Source organism: Geotrypetes seraphini, chromosome 8, assembly GCF_902459505.1.
Source record: "Geotrypetes seraphini chromosome 8, aGeoSer1.1, whole genome shotgun sequence".
Taxonomy (NCBI): domain Eukaryota; kingdom Metazoa; phylum Chordata; class Amphibia; order Gymnophiona; family Dermophiidae; genus Geotrypetes; species Geotrypetes seraphini.
The window spans coordinates 77,858,966-77,882,389 of record NC_047091.1 but is presented as its reverse complement, the minus strand read 5'-3'; the positions used below and the strand labels follow the sequence as shown (position 1 = coordinate 77,882,389).

The 23,424-nt window shown below is 43.3% G+C and overlaps 1 protein-coding gene across 2 annotated transcripts in view; it reads left to right on the top strand.

Annotated features, from left to right (window-relative positions):
• MACROD1 (mono-ADP ribosylhydrolase 1) overlaps positions 1-23,424 on the top strand; it is an 835,512-nt gene that overhangs the window by 754,756 nt on the left and 57,332 nt on the right. The window contains exons 6-10 of one of the 2 annotated variants that reach the window (XM_033956599.1): positions 1,334-1,455; positions 4,643-4,673; positions 15,856-15,929; positions 19,415-19,496; positions 19,722-19,758. In XM_033956599.1, the coding sequence (XP_033812490.1) occupies positions 1,334-1,455; positions 4,643-4,673; positions 15,856-15,929; positions 19,415-19,496; positions 19,722-19,726 (314 nt within the window). In that variant the 3' untranslated portion in view covers positions 19,727-19,758. The remainder of the gene's footprint in view (positions 1-1,333; positions 1,456-4,642; positions 4,674-15,855; positions 15,930-19,414; positions 19,497-19,721; positions 19,759-23,424) is intronic. The other variant, XM_033956597.1, reaches the window with a different exon arrangement.

Below are 23,424 nucleotides of genomic sequence, written 5' to 3'. Positions count from 1 at the left end.
AGCGCAAGTGTGCACCTAAGTTATAGAATACTAGAACACATGGAAGTACTAGCTGCGTCCCATGCAGTATTCTAGAACTTTAGTACACAACTTAGTACATAAATGCAAGGGGCCGTGTACAGGCATGTCTAACATTTGCACCTAGAACTTATAGAATACTGTAAGTTAGGTGCTATTAACTGATGGAAGTGGGAGCACCTAAATGCAGGTGTGTTTCTGCTCAGTGGTGTAGCAACGGTAGGAGGTGCCACTTCCCCCTGTACCCTCCTCTCCTCACCCTCCTGCTCCTTCAACACCAACCTCCCCCCCCACTCCTTCTGGGCCCCTATGCCACACTTGTACCCTCCCTTCTCATCCCCATACCTCTTTAAATCGCCAGCGTTAGCAGCTTCTCCGGCCTGCTGCTCGTGATGGCATTGGCTTTCCCTCTGATGTCACTTCCTGGGCCCCACGATCCCAGAAGTGATTTCAGAAGAAGCCAGGCTGGCGCGAGCAGCAGGCTAGAGTAGTTGCTCGAGTTGGTGAAGATTTTAAAGAGGTATGGGGGAGCGAGGAAGGTAGGGCATGAACGTGGTGTAGGGGTGGAGAGGTGACAGCATCCCCCACAAAGATGGCGCCCGGGGCAGTCTGCCCCTCACCCCCCTCCTTACTATGCCACTATTTCTGGTTTTCGCCAGTATGCATGTAAATGTTTTTAAAGATTCGTACTTAGCACACATAAATCTGGCACTTAATTTCTGGTGCCCAGTTATAGAATTGCCTCCTTAACGGTAAGCTATTTGAACCTGAATGTTTATCACTACTGTACAATGGTGCTCTTAAAATGTTCCGCCCAATAAGCAGTCTGTGTTTTGTTTAAAGAGCAGTTGCCCAGCAAAACTAAATCCAGATGCTCAGCCCCAGTATCTGGATTGCAGCTAGAACTGAATATCTGAACAGAGCGACAATCACTGCTATATTCAGTCCACTATCCAGACAGCCTTTTTGCTGTCCTAACTTTATCCATGTAGTTGGCAGACTGAATATCAACACTAATCAGATAATTTGGCAGCTCCATCGTAGCTCTCCCTGTGGACTTCCTGACACTATCCAGATTTCACCAAAGCTGTTGTAAATATATTCAGAGACACCATCCAGATAGTGTCACTAAATAACACTGGATAGCAACGGCTAAGGGAAATAACTGGATATCAGATATTTCCCCTTCACTATTAAGCTCCATAAGTATTATTATTATTTTAGGTGAACGCATTCTATCAAGCTTTTGTAGTCTCCTACCAGCTATCCTGCATTCCCCATCAATGAAGCTCTCTCTCCTGATTCTCTTTTACAGATATTATTCACACTGTAGGGCCCATTGCCAAAGGAGACCCCAGCGAGAGGCATGTTATGGACCTCACCAACTGTTACAAGAACAGCCTGAAACTAGTCCTGGAAAATAAGATACGCACTGTGGTAAGCATGGGCCACTGCTATAAGGGGGAAGCTAATTCTAGACTGCTAGCTACAAAGCACAGCTCATAGGTATAGCCAGAAGCTAGTTCTGGAGAGCAAGATAAGGCTCACACTAACTGTATGGCCCCTGGCTACAGGCTAAAGCTGGGCCTAGAGAAAAACTGTGGACTGTGACAAGCATGAATCTTTGACAATGACCCCCTAACATCCCAGGGCTTTAAAAAGAGCAAAAAATCTAGCCCTTGCTATGTAATAGACTACTATCTATGGAATCATGGGACACAAAAAGTTGTATGCGGGAGGGATAAAGACAGTACTTGGCTGGGAGCCTGCATGTTTCTCCCTCTGTCTTCTTTATTAATGGTATTTCCATTTTCTACCCCTACACTCTTGCTAATACTACATATTGCAAACCCCCCCCCCCCCGCCCCATCAAATCTCCTCTCCTAACCCATTACCATTGATCAAAACTCATGTGCCTATTGTACTATAAGGGAAGATTAGGTTCTTACATATGAGTCTTGAAGGCCCACCCTGTCAAATTTCATTTAGCCTGCTTACTGTCTCAGACATGTATGTATTACCAGATGTTTCGTTTTCTCCTGTCATACAGGACCAAAGAGTAATAACTTAATTCTATCTTGTAAATAATCTAATTTAATCTAGTATTTCTGAGTCACACTATGCTTAAACAAGTTCAAGACAACTTAAGAACATAAGAATAGCCTTACTGGGTCAGACACATCAAGCCCAGTAGCCCATTCTCATGGTGGCCAATCCAGGTTACTAGTACCTGGCCAAAACCCAAGGAGTAGCAATATTCTATACTACCGATCCAGGGCAAGCAGTGTCTTCCTCCTATAGGCTTTTCCTCCAGGAAATTGTCCAAACCTTTCTTAAAACCAGCTATGCTATCCGCTTTTACCACAACATCTGGCAATGCGTTCCAGAGCTTAACTATTGTTTGAGTGAAAAAATTTTCCTCCTATTGGTTTTAAAAGTATTTCCCTGTAACTTCATCAAGTGTCCCCTAATCTTTGTAATTTTTGACCGAGTGAAAAATTGATCCACATGACCCGTTCTACTCCATTCAGGATTTTGTAGACTTCAATCAAGTCTCCCCTCATCCGTCTCTTTTCCAAGCTGAAGTGCCCTAACTGTTTTAGTCTTTCTTCATACAAGAGTTCCATCCCCTTTATCATCTTGGTCGCTCTTCTTTGAACCTTTTCTAGCATCACTATATCTTTCTTGAGATAAGGAGACCAGAATTGAAAGCAATACTCCGGATGAGGTCGCACCATGGAGCAATACAGGGGCATTATAACATTCTTAGTTTTGTTAACCATCCCATATTTAACAATTCCTAGCATCCTGTTTGCTTTTTTGGCTGCCGCTGCACATTGGGCGGAAGGTTTCATAGTATTGTCTATGATGACACCCAGATCCTTTTCTTGGGAGCTAATCCCCAAGGTGGATCCTAGCATCCGGTAACTGTGATTCATATTATTCTTCCCAATGTGCATCACTTTGCATTTGTCCACATTAAATTTCATCTGCCACATAGATGCCCAGGCTTCCAATTTCCTAAGGTCTGCCTACAATTTTTCACAATTTGCATGTGTTTTAACAACTTTGAACAGTTTAGTGTCATCTATAAATTGAATCACTTCATTCATCGTTCCAATTTCCAAATCACTTATAAATAAGTTAAATAGCACTGGGCACTCCTCTACGGCACTCCACTGTTTACTCGCCTCCATTGAGAAAAATGACCATTTAACCCTATCCTACCCTACCCTCTGTTTTCTATCCGATAACCAATTCCAATATAAGGAATTGCAAAATGAATATACTAATAGCAGTTTGAGGAGAGCCAAGTTATAAATGGAGTAATGGGGGAGGGACAATGGAGGTTCTATAACTGCACTGGTATAACATTTGAGTTGAGTATGGGATTTAGTGACATTAGGTATTTCAAGTTAGTTGTCTACAGAGTGTATGCTTTCAAAGAAGAGAGGGGGTTTTTTTAAATTTGTTGTAGAATGTTTCCATCCTGATGTCAGTTGTGAAGTTGTTATAAGTCTTAGTGCCAAGGTAAGTGAAGAGCAATTCAAATGTGCATTTGTATTTAACCCCTTTGGGAGATAGAAGGAGTAATTGAAGCGATTCTAGTTTTCTGGTTGATGTTGACCAGGAGTTGACAAGTAAGTTGAAGGTGATACAAGTTTTTACAGATAGCCAGTGTGAAGAGACTGTGAGAACTGCATAAATGTTAGCTGGTTTCGCTCAGGTAGATAGTTTGTTTGTTCCACCTTGTTTTACAGAACAGAACAGAATTGGCTTTCTTGAGGAAATCCCCATACCCCTCCTGGTTATTTCTCCTCTTATAGTGGTTGTCAACTGCTTTGGTACGAACTGAGGAGCTACAGCACAGCACAGAAATGCAGAAGACAGAGCTGAAAAATGTAGATGATGCCTTCTAAACAACTTGTGAATAACCCACTGGTTCAAGACTCGTATGCTTTTCTACTAGAAAGAAGATTATTGAAGTAAGACCCTAATCTTCCCTTCTATTATATTCATTTAAGTGCTTTGGTATTTATATTTTTGTTTGTATTCATACGGTTACATATTTTATGAAGATTATTCAAAATCTGGCCATGTTGGGTGTTATGTATGTTTTTTGCAATAAATATTTGACATTTATGCCTGTTTATATGTGTTTCATCTGAATGCCCTGGTTTGTCCATAACCAGAACATTCTACAGCATATCTGTAACCTTGACACAAATCAGTGGGACATTGCTGCAAGGTCTGCCTGTTCTCTTCAAGGGAAAGAAGTCACAGGCTAGATCCCCTTGTTTTCCTTTTTTGGGCTAATCACAGAGATGGTCAGTAAAGGAATTTCTCTATCCCCCAATTCACAAGCTTGGAAAGCAGCATTGCACAGTGGGATGGAGAGGGTACTGCATGGCATATATTTCCTAAAGCTTAGGCACAATGTTATAACCAAGACAGTCATTCTGTAATTAAAGCTTTGGGTGCTTGTAGTTCTCTGTCCAGCAACAACAGGAAAAAGTCAAAATACTGAGAGCAAAGGGCTATGGTCCATGTGGGTCTAGGAGCACAGGACCATATACAAGTAAAAATAATCATCAAAGATCTGAAGTTCTCTTTTCTTTTTTAGGCTTTTCCCTGTATCTCCACTGGAGTCTATGGTGAGTATAAAACACACTTTAGTATAGAAAATATCAAGAATACCTTCCAAATATAAACAAATACTTCTTTCATTCTCAGCTAGCTGAAATCAGAATGAGCAAGGCCCTGAATTCAGAATACATCAGTAAATGAAAAGTTTATGGTCAAGTCATTAGCAAAGAAAATCTTTCATCAAAAGTATCATGAATTCTCTCAACCAGAATGGGATTTAATTGATTTATATACAGCACTAGACAGTCAAAGCTTTTCAGTGATAGGTGATGCATGTCAGAAATTATTTCTACCTTTTTCCTGTCTCAAATATGCAAGAGGTACTTGTGATCAGACTGGCCACTGTCAGAGACAGAATGGTGAGCTTGATTGACCTTGATTGTATTTGGCATATATTATGTTCTTAAGTCCTTGAGGTAGTTAGTGCATGTTGGACAGGATCATATGGAAACATGACATCACCACAGAGAGTGGTGATTGTAACACAAGAACATAATATCACTAAGGGGGTAGTGACATCATAGAGTAGTGATGTTACTATGTAGGCACTGTTCCCTCTAAGCTTGTGCGCGCGCACACAACTTGCCGAACCCGTGCACAAAAAAATAAATTATTGCCTAAAATTATTTATTGAAATGAGACTTTATGTTACATAAAGTGTAACTAACATAAAGTGTAACTAAAATTACATTGTGTTTTCGTTAATTCAGACTAAACTCAAAGACCTGCCCATAAATGCCCATAACTGAACTCCGGGCCCTCTGGCAATCATTTTTATAGCGCACACAAATTTTGTTTTTCTTTAAAATGCGCACAGATGCAATTTTGTGCACTCACAGCCTATGAAAAATTAGAGGGAACATTATATGTAAGTAGTCAAAATAGAAAGGGAGTCAAAGTACACAACAACCAAGAAGTGCAAAAAAGAAGCACAAGGGGCCTTCAAGGTCTGAGCAGTCAAACTTCTATTTATAGAAGGATTACATTACATTAGAGATTTCTATTCCGCCATTACCTTGCAGTTCAAGGCAGATTACAATTAGTTGTAGAAGGTGGGTTACAAAAGAAGATCACTGGTCATTTCTAGTGAGGGTAAAGAGTAGATCAGGTAATATCGGTGAGTCGGGAAGAAGGAAGCTATTCATGGTGTTAAGACTTTTTCAGTGATTTCTTAAAGAGTATCGTCTTTATTTCTTTTCTGAACATCTTGTAGTCAGGGGTTGTTATCAGTAGATTGGCGATTTGGTTATCTAGTTTTGCTGCTTGAGTGTCCAGGAGACTATCGTATATTTTTTTTCCGTTTAACTTCTTTGATTGGAGGGTAAATGAATGGAGTGTGTGTTTTTCTGTCTGGTTGAGGTAGATTGGATGAGGCGGTTGTTCAGGTAGGTTGGGCCGTTGCCATTTTATAGTTTTAAATAGTATGCAGTAGAACTTAAATAGTATTTTTTTCCTGAATTGGAAGCCAGTGCGAGTTGAGGTATGCCTCTGTAATGTGGTCGTGTTTCCTCAATGAGTAGACAAGTCTCAGAGTTGTATTTTGAATTGTCTGTAATTGTTTAGGCATTGTTGCAGGGCAGGGGAGATTGTAATTTCCTTGTAAATGTCCAGTTTTCTTCTGATTTCTACTCATCTTGTAATTTCCTCTATGTTCGCTACCCATCTTGTAATTTCTCCTCTAAGACTCTATTATGTAACTAGCCCCCTAGAGTGTAATTTTCCTGGAAATGTCCAGTTATCTTCTGATGTAATCCACCTAGAACTGCAAGGTACAGGCGGAATAGAAGTCACTAATGTAATGTAATGTAAAACATAACACACCCAAGATACAAGGCAATATTTACATAATAAGGACAAAGAAAAAGTAACCTACTGAATGCATATTACTTCACCCACCTACCTCAGCCCACTTTACTAACCTCATCTTTTACAAAGCCCAGTAGCGCGGGCTGCTGCAATAACTGCCCCAAAGCCCATAGGGATGCTGCGTGGCATCCACTAGCGTGGCTTTGGAAAAAGAAGGGTAACAGCAGTATCCATTCACTAGGGAAATTACACATCACTTTAAGTTCTTCTTTAGCTGAAATAACTCCATTAGGTGTTCAGGGTCAAAGAAATTATAAGACACCCCTTCAAAGAAAATCACACATATGCAGAGAAATTTCAATACAAAATTGGCTCCCAAAGCAGCCACCCTTGGCCTAAGAGCCAAGAATGCTTGACACCACTTCTGTGGATCATGAGAAAGATCAGGAAATGCATGTATATTTGATTCCATAAACTGCTGAGTCATATTGCAGAAATACACACGCATTATTACATTAATACATTATTACAATCCAGTTCCAAGGCAAAGGTAACAATCAAAGTCAATCCTGTGTTACTATCTCCAATGAGGATTGAAGAAAGCCAGTTAGATCTACAACTGGATCAGTTCTTCTCATAAAGCTCCTTTTATCAAGGTGCGGTAGGCGGTTAACGCGCGGAATACCGAGTGTTCAACCGCCTGCCGCGCTAGTCACTAACGCCTCCATTGATGAGGCGTTAGTTTTTTGGCATGCCACAGGGATTAGCACGTGATGACATGTCCGACGTGCTAACCCCCGTAGCACACCTTGATAAAAGGAGCCCATAGTCTCAATATCTCTAGGAGCAAACAGAATGCTGGGTATCATCAAGAAGGGTATCACGACCAGGACAAAGGAAGTCATCATGCCACTGTACCGTGCAATGGTGCGCCCGCATTTGGAGTACTGTGTCCAGTATTGGTCGCCGTACCTCAAGAAGGACATGGCATTGCTTGAGGGGGTCCAGAGAAGAGCGACGAAAATGGTAAGAGGTATGGAAAACCTTTCATATGCCGACAGGCTAGAACAGCTGGGGCTGTTCTCCCTGGAAAAGAGGAGACTTAGAGGAGACATGATACAAACTTTCAAGATCCTGAAAGGCATAGATAAGGTAGACAGGGACAGATTCTTCAGACTGTGGGGAACAACAAGTACAAGGGGGCACTCGGAGAAACTGAAAGGGGATAGGTTTAGAACCAATGCCAGGAAGTTCTTCTTCACCCAGAGAGTGGTGGACACATGGAACGCACTCCCGGAGGTAGTGGTGGGGCAGAAGACACTACAGGGATTCAAAGAAGGTTTGGATAAATTCTTGAAGGAAAAGGGGATTGAGGGATACAGATAGAAGTAAGGAAAGGTTTTTTTTTTTTTTTTTAGGGCAGGGAACACTTGACAGGTCATGGACCTGATGGGCCGCCGCGGGTGCGGACCGCTGGGTGCGATGGACCTCTGGTCTGATCCCGGTGGAGGCAACTTCTTATGTTCTTATGTTCTTAGGTCTAACAGACACATACTGAGCTCTTACAATTGGAGGTAGAGCTTCTTCTGGAATCTTGAGAACTTCCTTTTAATAACATCTCACCAAATCCACTGAAGATAACAAAGGAAACTTAGGAAAATTCAAAAAACTCAAGTTATTTCTTCTTAAATGGTTTCCCAAATATTCAATCTTCCCATGAACCAGATTTTTATCTTTCACTAAGGCCACTCCAAGATCTTGTACTTCCTCAGCCTTCTGTTCCAGAGAAACAGCTTTTTCAGACTGCTGAACTAACTCATGGGATTGGAAAGCAACTTTAAGTTTCATTTCACCTTCCATTTTCTCCACAGTTTTCAAAAAAGATGAATTCCGGTACTGTATAGCATCCCAGAGTAGAGAGTTGTGCGGGGACAGAAATCCCACCCATCCCCGCCCGTCCCCGCCAGGATCCTCTCCGTCCCTGCCAGGATCCTCTCCGTCCCCGCCAGGATCCTCTCCGTCCCCACCCGTCCCCGTCAGGATCCTCTCCATCCCCACCATCCCCGCAAGAAATTATCTCCATCCCCGCCCGTCCCCATAAAAAGCAGCAATTCTTCTGACAGGATCATCAATTCCACAGTTTCTTTTGTATTTGCGCTGCTGTTTTCCTTGTGGAATCTCTTTGGTGGAACTCTTTTTTTGTTTTCTGTTCAGGTAATTAACTTATAAACCCCCTCTTTTACTAAGGCTGATGTGTCCATTATATTATATGAACGAACCCTGCTTCCAAAGCCTTCCATCCCCGTGGGAGTCCCGTTGGCTAGAGGGGGGTCCCCGTGGGAGTCCTGTGGGCCAGAGGGGGGTCCCCGTGGGAGTCCCGTGGGTTAGGGGGGATTCCCGCGATCCCCGTTCCCATGCAGACCTCTATCCCAGAGTACATCTAAGGTAACCATGGCAGGTTTATAAATCCTCCCCACAACTAATTCTTCAGAAGGAATATTCCCTTCACATGTCCCACTCATTGTAAGAGATGGTCGAAGTTCCAGCGGTGCCAAAATCTTTGGTGTAATGCCACCATGGTTGGAAAACTCTGCAAAAGGTAAGCTCCCAGCGAGCAATGAGGAGGACAGAGACTCTCCCAGAATCCTCCTTGCTGTTCATCCCCTAGCAAACTCCTTCCAGGAGGTGCCATGTGATTCTTGGGGCTTCAAGAAACCCTGTCCCCACTGCTGCTGCTAGCCTGATCTGGCAACTCTTGAGCAGAAGAGGTAGATGTTGTGGAACCAGCCGCTAGAAAAAAAAGTTCACCATTGTTTACCTCATTGGCAGTACCTAGCTGGACACTGGGAGATGTGCCTTCATTGTCCCTTCCTTTTATCCATGACTACCGGCAAGAAAAGCCTGATGGGCTCAAACAATAAGAACTCATTCTTGCAAAAACTTTAACTTATCTGATAGCTGTTTAGAAGTCAAACATTTTTTTCTTTTATTTACAATTTATATCCTAAGCAGTCTATGTTGAATAGTAATCAGGTACTCTTAAGTATTTTTCCTATCTATTCTGGCAGGCTCACAATCTAACTGGGGTACCTGGGGCCATGAAGAATTGGGTGATTTCCTCAGGGTCATAGGGAGCAGCACTGGGATTGAACCTACAATCTCAGGGTACTTTGGCAGCAGCCCTCACCACTAGGCCATTCCTCTACTCCAATATAGATTGATGTTTCATCTCAAGCTGCATCAGGAGTTAAAGTCTCCTAGAGATAAAACAAAATGCCACCATTATAAACACAAATGTATTAAACAACAACAAAAAAAAAAGATAAAGAAACATATTAGACTTCATCCAATATATCAATGGTTCTCATCATGGTCACTTAACCTATGGCACTTCAAAATGGCAAGAGTGCCTTTTAATTATTTCAAAGTTAGTCACATGAATAATAAGTGCCAATCACAGAAGCAGAGTAGATCAATGTCATCCAGTCTAGTTCTAAATTAAGACCATTAAAGATCAGTGTATAAAAGCAATGTCACTCTCAATAAAAATATTTTTCTGTATTATGACCCTCCCACCCAAACTTACCCCCCTCCCCTGCAGTCTAGTTCTAAAAAGGCTAATGCAGCTTCATAAAAGAGGGTTTTATGAAGCCGTGGTAGCCTTTTTTATCACTGGCCATGGTAGTTAAAAGATCTGATGCTCAGAGAATTCCTATGAGCATTGGAATTTTTACCATTGCAACCAACAATAAAAAATGGTAACACGGCTTCATAAAAGGGAGGGGAGATTAATATGCTCAATAATTCTCCATTATACAGTATATCTGATAGACCATGTTTTTTCTCTTGTCAGTGTTGTACCAAGGGTACCTGAAGATTTGCTGTCTAGATTCTTGATTTATGTTCATTCAAATTTAGGTGTACTGGATAGGAACTCCTTCCAACATAAGCAAGGACATATTGTTTTATAATACATGTGATGATATACAAGATGTAATAGTTTTAGTTTGCATCTAATAGTCAATCTGAGAATCCACCCAATTTGATCCGTTGGGTGGGCTAGGCAGGGGGGTTCTGGCTGGGCTGGGGGGTGGGGGGGTCCAATGGCCTACCTTGGCGGGGGGTGGGGGGTATCTGGCAGGAGGGACTGGGCATCTGTCCTGCTGGCGAAGGTTGCAGGGGATCACAGCAGGTTTGGGCAGGAGGGATTAGGCATCCCTCCTTCCAGCGATCATTGGGGGGGAGAATGGGCTGCCAGGGCCGCTGAATTGATCGCGGCAGCCACAATCAGCTCAGCGGCCTGATCTGGAGCTTATACCTATTTTGACTAAAACATAAGTTCCATCCAGGCAACCTGTTAAACTTTTCGATTATGGCTGCCGGATGACTAAGTCTAGTTCAGTCCACCTCCCGCCCTACCCACTCCTCCAAAAACGCCTCTTTTCTCTATGGGCGCACAGAGGCAGTCAAAAACCCTAAGCTGATTTTAGATATGTCAAAACCCTGTTCGATTCGGTACTTGGACAACCTGTCTTTTTGATCGTCCAAGTGCGAATTTAGGCAGGTTTTTAGATGTATTTTCTTTTCGATTATGAACCTCATGATATACAGTTTACAGTTTAAATTTGTCATAGACTGCAATGTCGGGTCCCCTTTCGTTGGGTGACGGGTCCTGTTAGATATCTGGGGATTCAGCTCGGGGTGGAGTGGACTACCCTGTTCTGACTTAATTATCTTCCTCTGGTTGCGGCTTTGCGGTAGGACCTTGCTAGATGGGATCCCTTGTACCTTTCCTGGATGGGCAGAATGGAGGTGGTGCGTATGATGGTCCTTCCCAGATTTCTTTATCTTTTTCAAGTTCTTCCTGTTGAAGTTCCCAGAGTGTATTTTATTCGCTGGCATAGAAATCTTTTGCGCTTTATATGGGGGGGTAGGCGTCCCAGGGTTGCGAGATTTGCCATGTTCAAATTCAAGGAGGAGGGGTGCTTGGGGATACCCAATTTGGAAATATACTATCGGGCTGCGCAGCTTCGGGCGGTTGTGGATTGGCATGCGACTCCGGCCAAATTGTGGGTTCAGGCGGAACAGGGTCTTCTGGGGGGTCCCAGGGGCATAACTGTTTTGTCTTATTTACCATGGGTGGGCTTACGGGAGAAGGAGCTCGCTACCATTTCTAATCCCTTTATAAGATGGACGCTACGGGTGTGGTTGGGGGCTATTCGGAAATTGGTGGGTAAGGTGAGGGGGTCTACATTTTCTGCCTATCCGGTATGCGGAGGATTTCCTTCCGGGTAGGGAGGGGGGTGTCTTTCACAGGTGGGAGCGAGGCTGGCATAGAAATCTTTTGCGCTTTATATGGGGGGGTAGGCGTCCCAGGGTTGCGAGATTTGCCATGTTCAAATTCAAGGAGGAGGGGTGCTTGGGGATACCCAATTTGGAAATATACTATCGGGCTGCGCAGCTTCGGGCGGTTGTGGATTGGCATGCGACTCCGGCCAAATTGTGGGTTCAGGCGGAACAGGGTCTTCTGGGGGGTCCCAGGGGCATAACTGTTTTGTCTTATTTACCATGGGTGGGCTTACGGGAGAAGGAGCTCGCTACCATTTCTAATCCCTTTATAAGATGGACGCTACGGGTGTGGTTGGGGGCTATTCGGAAATTGGTGGGTAAGGTGAGGGGGGTCTACATTTTCTGCCTATCCGGTATGCGGAGGATTTCCTTCCGGGTAGGGAGGGGTGTGTCTTTCACAGGTGGGAGCGAGGCGGGCTGAGGTGTTTTGGCCAGTTGTTGGAGGGGGAGCACATCAAAGGGTTTCCTGAGGTCCGAGCTTCTTTTCACCTGGAGCAGCGTGATTTATTCCCCTTCTTACAGGTGAAGGACTACGTTATGCGTGCTAAAGCGGGGGACCTTACCGCTTTTAGGCGCTCGAGGTTTGAGTTGATGGTGGGGGACCCGGTGCGTCGGGGCTGCATCTCGCTGTTATATCTGTTATTGCACGCCGACCCTGATCAGAAGACTTCTTATATGCGGGCATGGGAGACGGATTTGGGGCTCACCTATACGATGGAGGAATGGGAACAAATTGCATTGCGAATACACCATGTGGCGGTGGCTCCGCAGTTGGTGGAAAATGCTCTTAAGCTACTTGTGCGTTGGTATGTTACTCCTGTGGTGCTTAACAAGATGTATACCTCATGTGCGGGGGAGTGCTGGAGAGGGTGTGGTCTGCGGGGTACGTTCTTTCATATGTGGTGGGAGTGCCCTCACATTTTGGGCTATTGGACTCAGGTGTTCAACTGTGTGGGGCAACTTCTGCAATGTCACTTGACATATAGAGCGGAAACTGCTTTGTTGGGGGTACTCCCGGGGGAAGTGGAGGACACGCAAGATAAGTTGGCGCGTCTGGCTTTTACAGCTGCAAGGCTAGTGCTGGCTTCTCATTGGAAGAGCCCCACGATACCCACGGTAGAGATGATGCGTGTGAAATTGGGCTGGGTTTGTGAGAAATTTCGGCTCTCCGCTCTACTCACCCACCAGAGGCGACAGTTTGAGGATCTTTGGGGTAGGTTTCTGGAGGTGGAGGGTAGTTCTGAGTATCATGTATTGGATTCACCAAAGGATTAATATCACATTGGGGATTCCTTTCTACTTTTGGCTCGTGTCCCTTTCCTTCTCCTTTTCTTGTGCTTCCTTTGATAGGGGGGGATTATGCTGCTATTTGGGGATGGGCAATTTAGCTGGTTCTTTGGGGGGGATGGAGGGCTGGGCTAGGGTGGGGGAGGGAGTTGGGGGGGTTCTTTCTTGGGGGGAGGGGTGTTGCATTTCTTGTACACTGTATTACTGCTTTTCTGGTTATGCCATGCTGTTGTAAGCTTGGCCACAGTGTTTAAATAAAGAATTTCAAAAAAAAAAATAAATTTGTCATAGTTACAGTGCAAGATTTTTCAAGTTTTTATCCTAATGTGACACATACCAAAGATCTTGAATCAATCTAATCCAATCTAATCTTTGGTTTTTTTTATACCGATTCATCTCAACAGGAGGGCTCGACTCAGTTAACAAAATATTATTAAAATTATACAGGAGAATAGAATAGAAACTATGGGCTCCTTTTACTAAGGTGCGCTAGCGTTTTTAGCGCATGTAGGATTTTAGCGCATGCAAAACCTGTGCTATGCTTCTAGAACAATGCTGGCGTTAAGGTCTAGCTATTCCGCGCGTTAAGGCCCTAATGCACCTTTGTAAAAGGAGCCCCATATCTTTTAGGCCAGAATTTTATCTTTTATGATTGATTATTTGAAAAAGAAGGATCATTAGTAAATTTCTGAAATAAGTATGTATTCAGTACTTTACGAAAAGTGGGTAGATGAGAGAGAGCTCTAATTATAGAAGGAAGGTCATTCCAAAATTTTACAAATAAAAAAGAAAAGGATCGACAAAAATTGGCCATAGTTTTTATTCCTTTAACAGTAGGAAAGCCAAGTTTATATTTCTGAGAGCTCCTAGAATTGTAATCTATTGGTTGTAGGTGGGGGAGTTAGATGAAGAGGTATGTTTTTATTGCTTTCCTAAAGTTGAGGAGTCCTTCAAGGGATCTAATCTGTGGGGGCAGTTGATTCCAGTGGGTTGGTATGAAGTAGGTAGGTTTTTAGGCCTGTTTTTTTTCTTGGCCTAAATGGATGCACCTAATTTTAATGATGCAAATGGCCACTGAGCGTGATTCTATATATGGCGGATGCCTTTTATAGAATCGTACCAAGCACCGTTCTAGTCAGCGCTGATTTTTTTGGGTGCTATATATGGAATCTGACCCAAAGTGTCCTTCAGCTCTGGCATGTTCATGAAGTCTTTGATGCCACTGAGCTGTTGGCTCAATGAATTCTGGAGTTTCATTAAGCATGAGTTCAACTATTTTGTGAGCGTGATGTGCTGAATCTCCATCCCGTTGAAAAATAAAGTCCTCAGAAACGTCTCGAATTTAAGGCTGAAGTTTCTGTGGCAATAGGATGTTTTTGAATTACCGTATTTGGAAAATTGTTGGAGATCCCTTTCTTTCCAGACAGCGTGTAGTGTGAACAACCAGCAAATGTCAGATACCTGCTTTCTTCTGATTCTTGTCTTCACCAAACTTCAGTACTACTACTAATCATTTCTATAATGCTACCAGATGCGTGCAGCATTGTAAACCATATATGCAAGGTACTTTCTGCCCACGTTGGGCTTACACAGTGACATAGTAAGGGGGTGGGCGAGGGGAGCGGTCTGCCCCAGGCGCCATGTTGGTTGGGGCGCTGACACCCCTCCTTCTCTCCGCCTCTTCCCATTCCTCCCCTCCATGTGCGCGCCCCCTTCCCTTCCCCCGTACTTCTAGTGGAAGTTGTTGTTCACGGTGGTCAACAACGTGCTCTTCGCAACCCCATCAGCTCTCCCGTTGACGTCACTTCCGGGTGCCACACATAGGAAGTGACGTCAGAGGGAGAGCTAATGGGGTCTCAAGGAGCCCGTTGTTGAGCACCGCGAGCAACAACTTCAATTAGAGGTACGGGGGAGGGAAGAGGAGGGAGGGCGCGCACAGCAGCGGGATCGTGGAAGGAGTGGGGGCGGAGATGAGGGTGGGGGAGGGGCACCGCCACCCCAGGTGCCTTTCACCCTCACTACACCACTGGGTTTACAATCTAAGTTCTGGTACCCAGGTCAATTGAGGGTTGGGTGACTTGCCCAGGATCATGGAGCTGCGGCGGGAGCTACAGCGGGAATTGAGCCCGGTTCCCCAGGATATCAGTCCGCTGCACTAGTCCGTAGGCTGCTGCTCCACTCCACTAAAGCCACCCCCACCTTGCTCATCTCTGTGCTCAAGGTGAGGTAAGGGGTAGAGAATGACACGGGGGACAAATTTTTTCCCCGTCCTGCGGGAGCTCATTTTCTCGACCCCCGTGAGTTCTTTTCCTGTCCCTGCCCCATTCTTGCAAACTCCATCTTCATCTACACAAGCCTCAAACACTTTAAAATCCTAAGTGTTCGAGGCTTGTGCGGTTAAGGTAGAGCTTACAGGAATGGGACAAGGGTAGAGACAGCGACAAAACTCACGGGATGGGGATATTGAGTCCCATCTTTCCTCTTGTTCCCTTTTGTTCCTGTTATAGTGTAATAGTCTACGTTTTAGTATTTTTTCCCCAAATACTATGTTTGTCATACCCTATTTTATATTTTGTACCGCGCATTGAATATATGATAATGCGTTTTAATCAAAATTTTATTAAACTTGAGTTCCAGCGGGAATGGGGAAAAATTTGTCCTTGTGTCATTCTCTAGTAAGGGACCTGACTTAGTCCCAACCCGTTGCTCCATTACACGTATGAATTGTCTTCCCCTTTGATCCCTCAGGTTATCCTGGTAATGCAGCTGCGGATGTAGCTTTGAGCACCATCAGACTCTGGCTGCAGGATAATAAGGACAAGGTAAAAATTTATGTAGATTTATGCAGATGTTAAGACAGCTTGATTTCAGTTGTAGGAGGTGTTGTCTTTATATTACAAATGCTTTTTGGAAACCGCCTAGGTTTAGGCGGTACAAAAAATTTTTAAATAAATTTTTATTTTATTTATTTATTTATTGGATTTATTTACGGCCTTTTTGAAAGAATTCACTCAAAAATACAGCAAGAATAAGTCAAGTGTAGGCAATAGACAATTATAGCAGTAAAAAATATTCCAACAACAGTACAAGGTATGGCACAGTATGCTACATTCCAAAGTCAACCCAGTAGACAATAAAACATTTTAATAGGCAGCAATATTGTGTATGCAAAGATGGAATGTATAGATAGATAAGATATATTAACAGGAGTTAGAAAATAAGGAGACTAATATAAATAAAGTTGCATGTGAAGTCAGAAAGGTGCTTGAATATTATCTAAGTTTGGGTAGGAATGGATAAACATGTCCTGCTACAGTATTATGTAGCTTGTGTCACTCCATGTGTGTCTTTCTCTGTCTCTGTCTCTGTCATCACCAGTAGAGTAGTAAGGGGGGAGGGGCAGACTGCCTTGGGCGCCGTCTTCATGGGAGGCACTGGCACCTCGCCAACTCTCTGCTTTCCCCCTACTCTCCTCTCCCACCCCCTCTTTAAATGTTCACCAGCGCACTTGCTGATCACGCTGGTCTTGGCTCTCTTTTGACATCACTTCCTGGTCACGGGACCAGGTCGTGATGTCAGAAGGGAGCTAAAGCTGGTGCAAACAGCAAGTGGATAATGCTGCTCTCGCCAGCGAACATTTCAAAAGGTACATGGAGGGGGAGTTCAAGCGGTGGAGAAGAGTTGGGGATGCACAGTGCAGTGATGCAGTGCACCACTGCCCTGAGCACCAACCTTCCTCGCTACTCCACTGCCCATCACCCCTGTTTTCTATGTGTCTCTCCTTCCTTGGCCCAGTCCCCTGTTTGTCTCTCCAGTTTTCCCCACTATCTTGGTTTTCCAGTGACTTTGTATTTCTCCTCTCCCATTGCTCTGTGTGTGTGGATCTGCCTCTACCCCTCCCTTCTCCACTTTACTCCGTATTTGTATTTCTTTCCTCTCCCCTATCTGCATATGTTCCCCTCACCACTTGCACATCTATATCTTTGTGGCTCTTTCCTTCTTCCATCCCACTGGATGTTTCTCTGCCCCTACCAGTGTTTCTTTTTGTGTATGTCTATCTAGGGTTTCCAGACGTCTGAGAAAACCTGGACATCTCCTCTTTGTAGAGGACTATCCGGACTTTCTAAAACCCAGCAGTTTGTCCAGGTTCTGGAAAGCCACAACGAGCTCCATCCGTATCTGGAGGGCATCTGAACATGCACGGATGACGTCACACACATCCGCGCATGCTTCGGGCCCTCTAGACATGATCGGAGCTTGTTGGGAAAGAACAGAGGATATTTGTGGGGGTGGGAGGGACTGGGGACGGAATTGGGAGGGGCTGGAGGTGGAATAGGGCAGAGCCGAAGGCAGAATTAAGTGGGATCTGATGCAGAACAGGGCGGGGCCATGTGTCCGGATTTTTGCGTCCCATAAAATGGTAACCCTATGTCTATCCACCCTTCTCCCCACCCCTGTCTCTGTATGGATGCCTTCATTGTGTCTGTATGCATCTGTCCCCTTCCTACCCTCAAGTTTGTTGGTGTGGCTCTCAGGACCATACTGAGCTATAGATGTACCTGCTTTACTACACTGATAAAAGGAGATGGTGGGCTAGGAGCAGTTTTCGTGCCCTTTCATACTTGTACCCTGTGCAGCTGCACCACTCAGCCTTTGGTAGGCACTGGTGACAGTGATGTAGTAAGGGGGGGCGTTCCACCCCAGGTGCCATGTTGGTGGGTGCACCGGTACCCCTCCACCTCTCCGCCCCCTCTGCCTCTTCCCACCCCTTCCCTCGCCACCTGTGCGTCCCCCTTCTCTCCCCCCGCACCTCTATTTGTTCACCACCATGAGCAACAGCTTCAACGTGTTCCTCGCGACCGCGTCAGCCTTCTCACCGATGCCAATTCTGGGTGCCGCGCATAGGAAGTGACATCCGAGGGAGAGCTGCCGGGATCGCGAGGAGCACGTTGAATTTGTTAGTCGCAGTGGGGAACAACTGGAGGTACGGGGGAAGGGAAGGGGACATAAACACAGCAGAGGGGGATCGGGGAAAGAGCGGGAGTTGGAGATGAGGGCGGAAGAGGGATGCCTCCGCTCCGGGCGCCTCTCACCCCTCGCTATGCCACTGACTGGCGACTCTCCCTTTTTTCTCCCTCCCATCCCTTTTTCTATTTAGGTTTCGCCTCCCCTCATGCGCCATGCCTCCGTCCCGTCTTTTCCCTGAATTTCTGTGTGCGTGTCTCTTCCCTTTCCTCTTGGTTTCTCTGTTTTTCCTCTTCCTTACTGTGTATTTGTTTCTCTTTTTCTCTAACCTTTGTTTGTGTGAGGCAGTCCAAGCAGTATTTCCTTGCCCCTTTGGTCCTTATTAAACTAGCATGAGAAGAAGCATAATGTTTGACATTTTAACAGATAATCCTTTATTTTCCACCCCCCCCCCCCCCTCCGCCACCCGAGCAGCACAACTAGGAAAATGTGGTAAAATATGTATAATTCAGTTAGTAATGAAACAAGCTCACACTTAAAAATCCTTGCATCTTTTTGTGACTTTTCATGTATTCATGACAGGATATTAGTGTTTATAAAGTGTTTAGCTAAATCTTCCTACCTAACAGCTACCCACTGTCACCTATTACAGTCAAGCAGAGGTCTATTCAGCTGATCACTATCAGAGCTCTAAGTAGACTTTAAAATGATTCATGTAGACGGAGGACCATTTTCAAAGCAGCTTATAGGAGTAAAAATCATCTTATTGCTATTAATCGGCTGCCTGGAAATTGCCCTCCCTCTACTCAGCTACAGTCTGCAGATCACACAGCTCCACTACACAGCCTTTCAGTAGCGTGGACAGGAAATGTTTTGGGGCATGTTTAAGTCGGGGGGGGGGGGGGGAGAATTAACATATGTAGATTACATTCTCAAAGCTATATGACAAATGTGGCCACAGGCAAAGCAGGTACAAGTGTCAAAGCAAATGTACGTACAGACTTTTGCTTTCAAAGCTGATGCAAAATCCATAGGTAAAAAGTGTATGCAGATTTTGTTCTCTTGCAGATAGTTTTAAAAACTGTCTCCTGTTAAAGCAAATCTTCATCAGAGCCTTTGAAGGGTCATACCCAGAACCCTGAGCGTATGGTATGGACAGCGAAACGCAGATCTTTGGAGTATCATACTGTGTCTCACCAAGAGGCCTAAAGCATGAGTACAGCACGGACTGCTGAAGAGCAAGTTTCTGCCAACTATGTAGAGAGAAGAATACTTTTTTATCTGTCCATGCTGAAGGCATTTGGCATTACCTTTAGTGCTGTATTTTCCCTCATGGTTACAGGTAGACCGCATCATTATCTCTGTGTTCTTGGAGAAGGATGAGGAAATATACCTGAAGAAGCTCCTGGAATATTTCCCAATAGGTAAGTCAGAGATTTTTCTGATAATTCAGCACTGTGATCCTTTCCCCCTTCCCCCTCTGTCTCTGCCTTTGGCCTGCAAACCTACGCCAGGGCACAAAAATCCAGGGGATAACGTCAATGAATTAGTGTCGAGACAAGCTAAAGCCCCTGGCCCTCTTCTTTAACCTTCATCACCCTCCTCCTTCCCCTATCCCAACCTGTCATATATATTTTTTTTAATTTCAGCCTGATTCAAGTCACTTTCTCACTCTTTATGATGGGGGTAAGATGTTTAACCCTTAAGATGCTGTGACTCAGCAGATGACTAAACCTGTAACATGCATGTCTTTGCTGATTCTGCCTGGATGTATATCACACTTGGTGGCATTCTCACATTTTCTTATTTTCTTTTTTAATAAAATAAAATACCTATTCTCATGAAGCAATACAAAATACAGTGTCTACTCAGGAAGGAGGAGCATGGCTTTTATTGCGGTAGAGAGAGCCAGGAGAGGTGTGTGCAGAGCTGTCTCTTGCTAGTTTTGCTAACTTGGGTAATGCTGTGTGATGGCTTTAGATTAATGATTCCCAATCCAGTCCTCAGGGCGCACCCAACCAGTCGGGTTTTCAGGATATCCACAAAGCATATACATGAAATAGATCTGCATGCACTGCCTCCTTGATATTCATTGTGGATATCTTGAAAACCCGATTGGCTGAGTATGCCCCAAGGACTGGGCTGAGACCCACTTTTTTAGATAAACATTAATAAGTACTCTTTACATTAGCATTGAATTTTCTGCTATGTTACTAATGTGGAAGTTTGTGGCAGGTGCATGTTCTCTTGTTCATATGTATAGAATCTATAGATAGATCTCTATCTGTACAGGAACCTATACAGAAAGAAATAGAAATAGACCAGAGCATAAATATGTTCAAAGAAATACAAACGCACGGGGCCAGTGGAATGTATTGTTTGGGGGGTACCCATGCTTCACCTTTAACCGCAGCCTTGCCCCCAGTCCTTCCCTTCCATCACATAGTCTCCTCATGGTACCCAGCATCTCTTTCCTTCCCTCCTTCTCAACCCCCTCCATGGTGTCCAGCATTTCTCTGCTTCCCTACCTACCTGCCCCTTCTTCAGTATATCCCTTTCTTTTCTGCCCCCCCCCCCCTTCAGCTTCTTTTTCCCTTCTCCTCTCCCTCCCCATTGTCTCAAGCTTAGGGTTACCAGATTTCTTCTTTTAAAAAAGAGGGCACGTGTCCCCACCCATTCTGCACCTGACCCCACCCCCTAGCCTCACCCCATACGAACCTTGTGTCTCCTTCCCTGAGCTCCGGCCCATGTCTAGAGGGCCTCTGCACATGTGGGGATGTCAACACAATGACATCATGCTCATGCAACTGATATCAAACCACTCCTCCAAAACTAAAACATTCTCATACAGGGATTTTTCTCAATTAGAAAGTTCTGATATCTCGCCTAAATTCAGCCCTTTTATCACTATTCCACCATTCGAAACCATTGACGATCAACTTCAATACTGGAACTCAAACCTAGAATCCATAATAAATACTAAAATACCATTAATCACTAAAACAGTAATCAACAGAAAACTTAAAAACCCGTGGTACTCTAAAAAACTATCTCAAATAAAAACTCAACTTCGTGCTACAGAAAGGAAATGGCGCTCTTCCAAAACCCCCACTAACCTCCAAAAATTTAAAGATACTTCTCTCTATTATAAACGTGAAATTACCCAGGCAAAAAAATCTTATTATAATAATAAAATCCAAAAAGCCAAGAATACTGCCGTCCTCTTTAATATTCTAAAATCAGTAAACCCGGAAAAAAAAAATATATATCTAATCAAAAATCAATATTAAAAGCACAAGAACTAGCAGATTACTTCTGCCAAAAGATAGCCAAAATAAGACAAATATTCTCAAATAATACAACAATCTCACCTGCATTTGAAAACTCAACCACAAATAACTTTATTCCAACAGCCAAATGTACAAACTTCAGAATTCCAACCATAAACGACATCGAAAGACATCTTAAATCAATCAATCTAAAAGGCTCTCCTATAGAACTTATTCCGCCGTTCTATCTAAAGAAATTTTTTCCTTATTTTGGTCCTTTTATTCTATCGCTCATACAAAATAGTTTCTCCTCTGCTACCGTTCCTACCACTTGGAAAACCTCTATTGTCACACCAATAATAAAAAACTTCAAATCCAGTCAAGATGATTCATCCAATTACCGCCCCATTTCAAATTTACCATTCTTAATGAAACTGTCTGAAAAATTAGTTTTTGAACAGCTTTCAGAATTCATCGAATCCTCGAACGCGTTACATCCCAACCAAACTGGCTTTCGAAAACATCACAGCACTGAATATTCTATGATCGGTCTCGTTACAAATATACACTACTTTCTCGATCATCATAAATCTGTAGCACTCTTTTCTCTAGACCTATCCGCAGCTTTCGATACTATAGATCATGAACTTCTTCTCAATCGTCTGCAATCATTAGGGATAGAAGGCCAAGTCTTAAAATGGTTAACATCTTTTTTATCGGATCGGATCTCGAGAGTCAAATTCAATGAAACCTATTCTAAAAACTTTTCATCATCATTTGGCGTTCCACAAGGATCAATATTATCTCCTCTTCTATTTAACATTTTTCTATCCCCGCTTATCACCATCTCACAGTCACTAGGTTTTACAACCTTTTCATACGCTGATGACATTCAACTCATGCACCCTCTCAACCCAGAAAATACAGAAGAAATAAAAATTATCAATGACAAATTAGAACTAATAAAAAACTGGCTAAACAATAACAAACTGGTTTTAAATACTCAAAAAACAAAAACAATGCTTTTCACTTGGAAAGGAGACATATTTCAAAAAATACCATTCATACTTGATAATACTCCTATAGAATCGGTCTCTAAGCTGAAAATCCTCGGTGTAATAATCGATGTAGATCTTTCATTTCATAATCATATTAGCAAAATAGTTAAATCATGCTTTTACAGATTACGGCTCCTACGTTCAATTTCTACTTTTTTAGATTCTAAATCACTCAATATCTTAGTTCATTCTCTTATTATCTCTAAATTGGATTATTGTAATTCTCTTCTAATCAACATAACCCAGAAAGAAAATAGACGTCTCCAAATCATCCAAAACACATCAGTTAAATTAATTCACAATGCAAAAAAATTCGACCATGTTACCCCTTTACTTATTAAATCACATTGGCTCCCCATATCTCATCGAATTACTTTCAAAATTTTATTTTTGGTATACAAAACATTGAGCTTCAACGAACCCCAATTTATAGCAAAAATGATTGTCCCATACAAATCTTCTCGTTCTTTAAGATCTTCCTCATCACAACTGCTCTCAATCCCTTCACTGAGAATCATAGGCACAAGACGTAATGATATGTTCTCCGTGAAAGCCCCTACACTGTGGAACTCTCTTCCAAATTTTATTAAAAACGAAACAGACCTCGTCTCTTTTAAGAAAATTTTAAAAACATATTTATTTCAAGATGCATTTGATTCATGAAACGTAACATTTCAGGTTCCCGCATTCTTCTTATCTTATCTTAACCCATTACTACCCAATGTGCTTTCCTTTTGATGTTAAATTCTAATATATAATAAAATTGTAACTTTTCCCCTCCTCCCCACCCCTTCCTGTTTGTCCAATTTTGTCTGTCTTTTATTTAACTTTCATAAACTAAATGTATTACCACATTCTGATGGTTTTTAAATTGTACATCGCTTAGATATTGTTATAAGCGATTCATCAAATGAATATTAAACTTGAAACTTGTCATCAAGTTGACATCTGCACATACGCAGAGGTCCTTCAGACACGGCCCTGAGTTCAGGGCCTTCCCAAACCAGGACAAACTGCCGACAAAT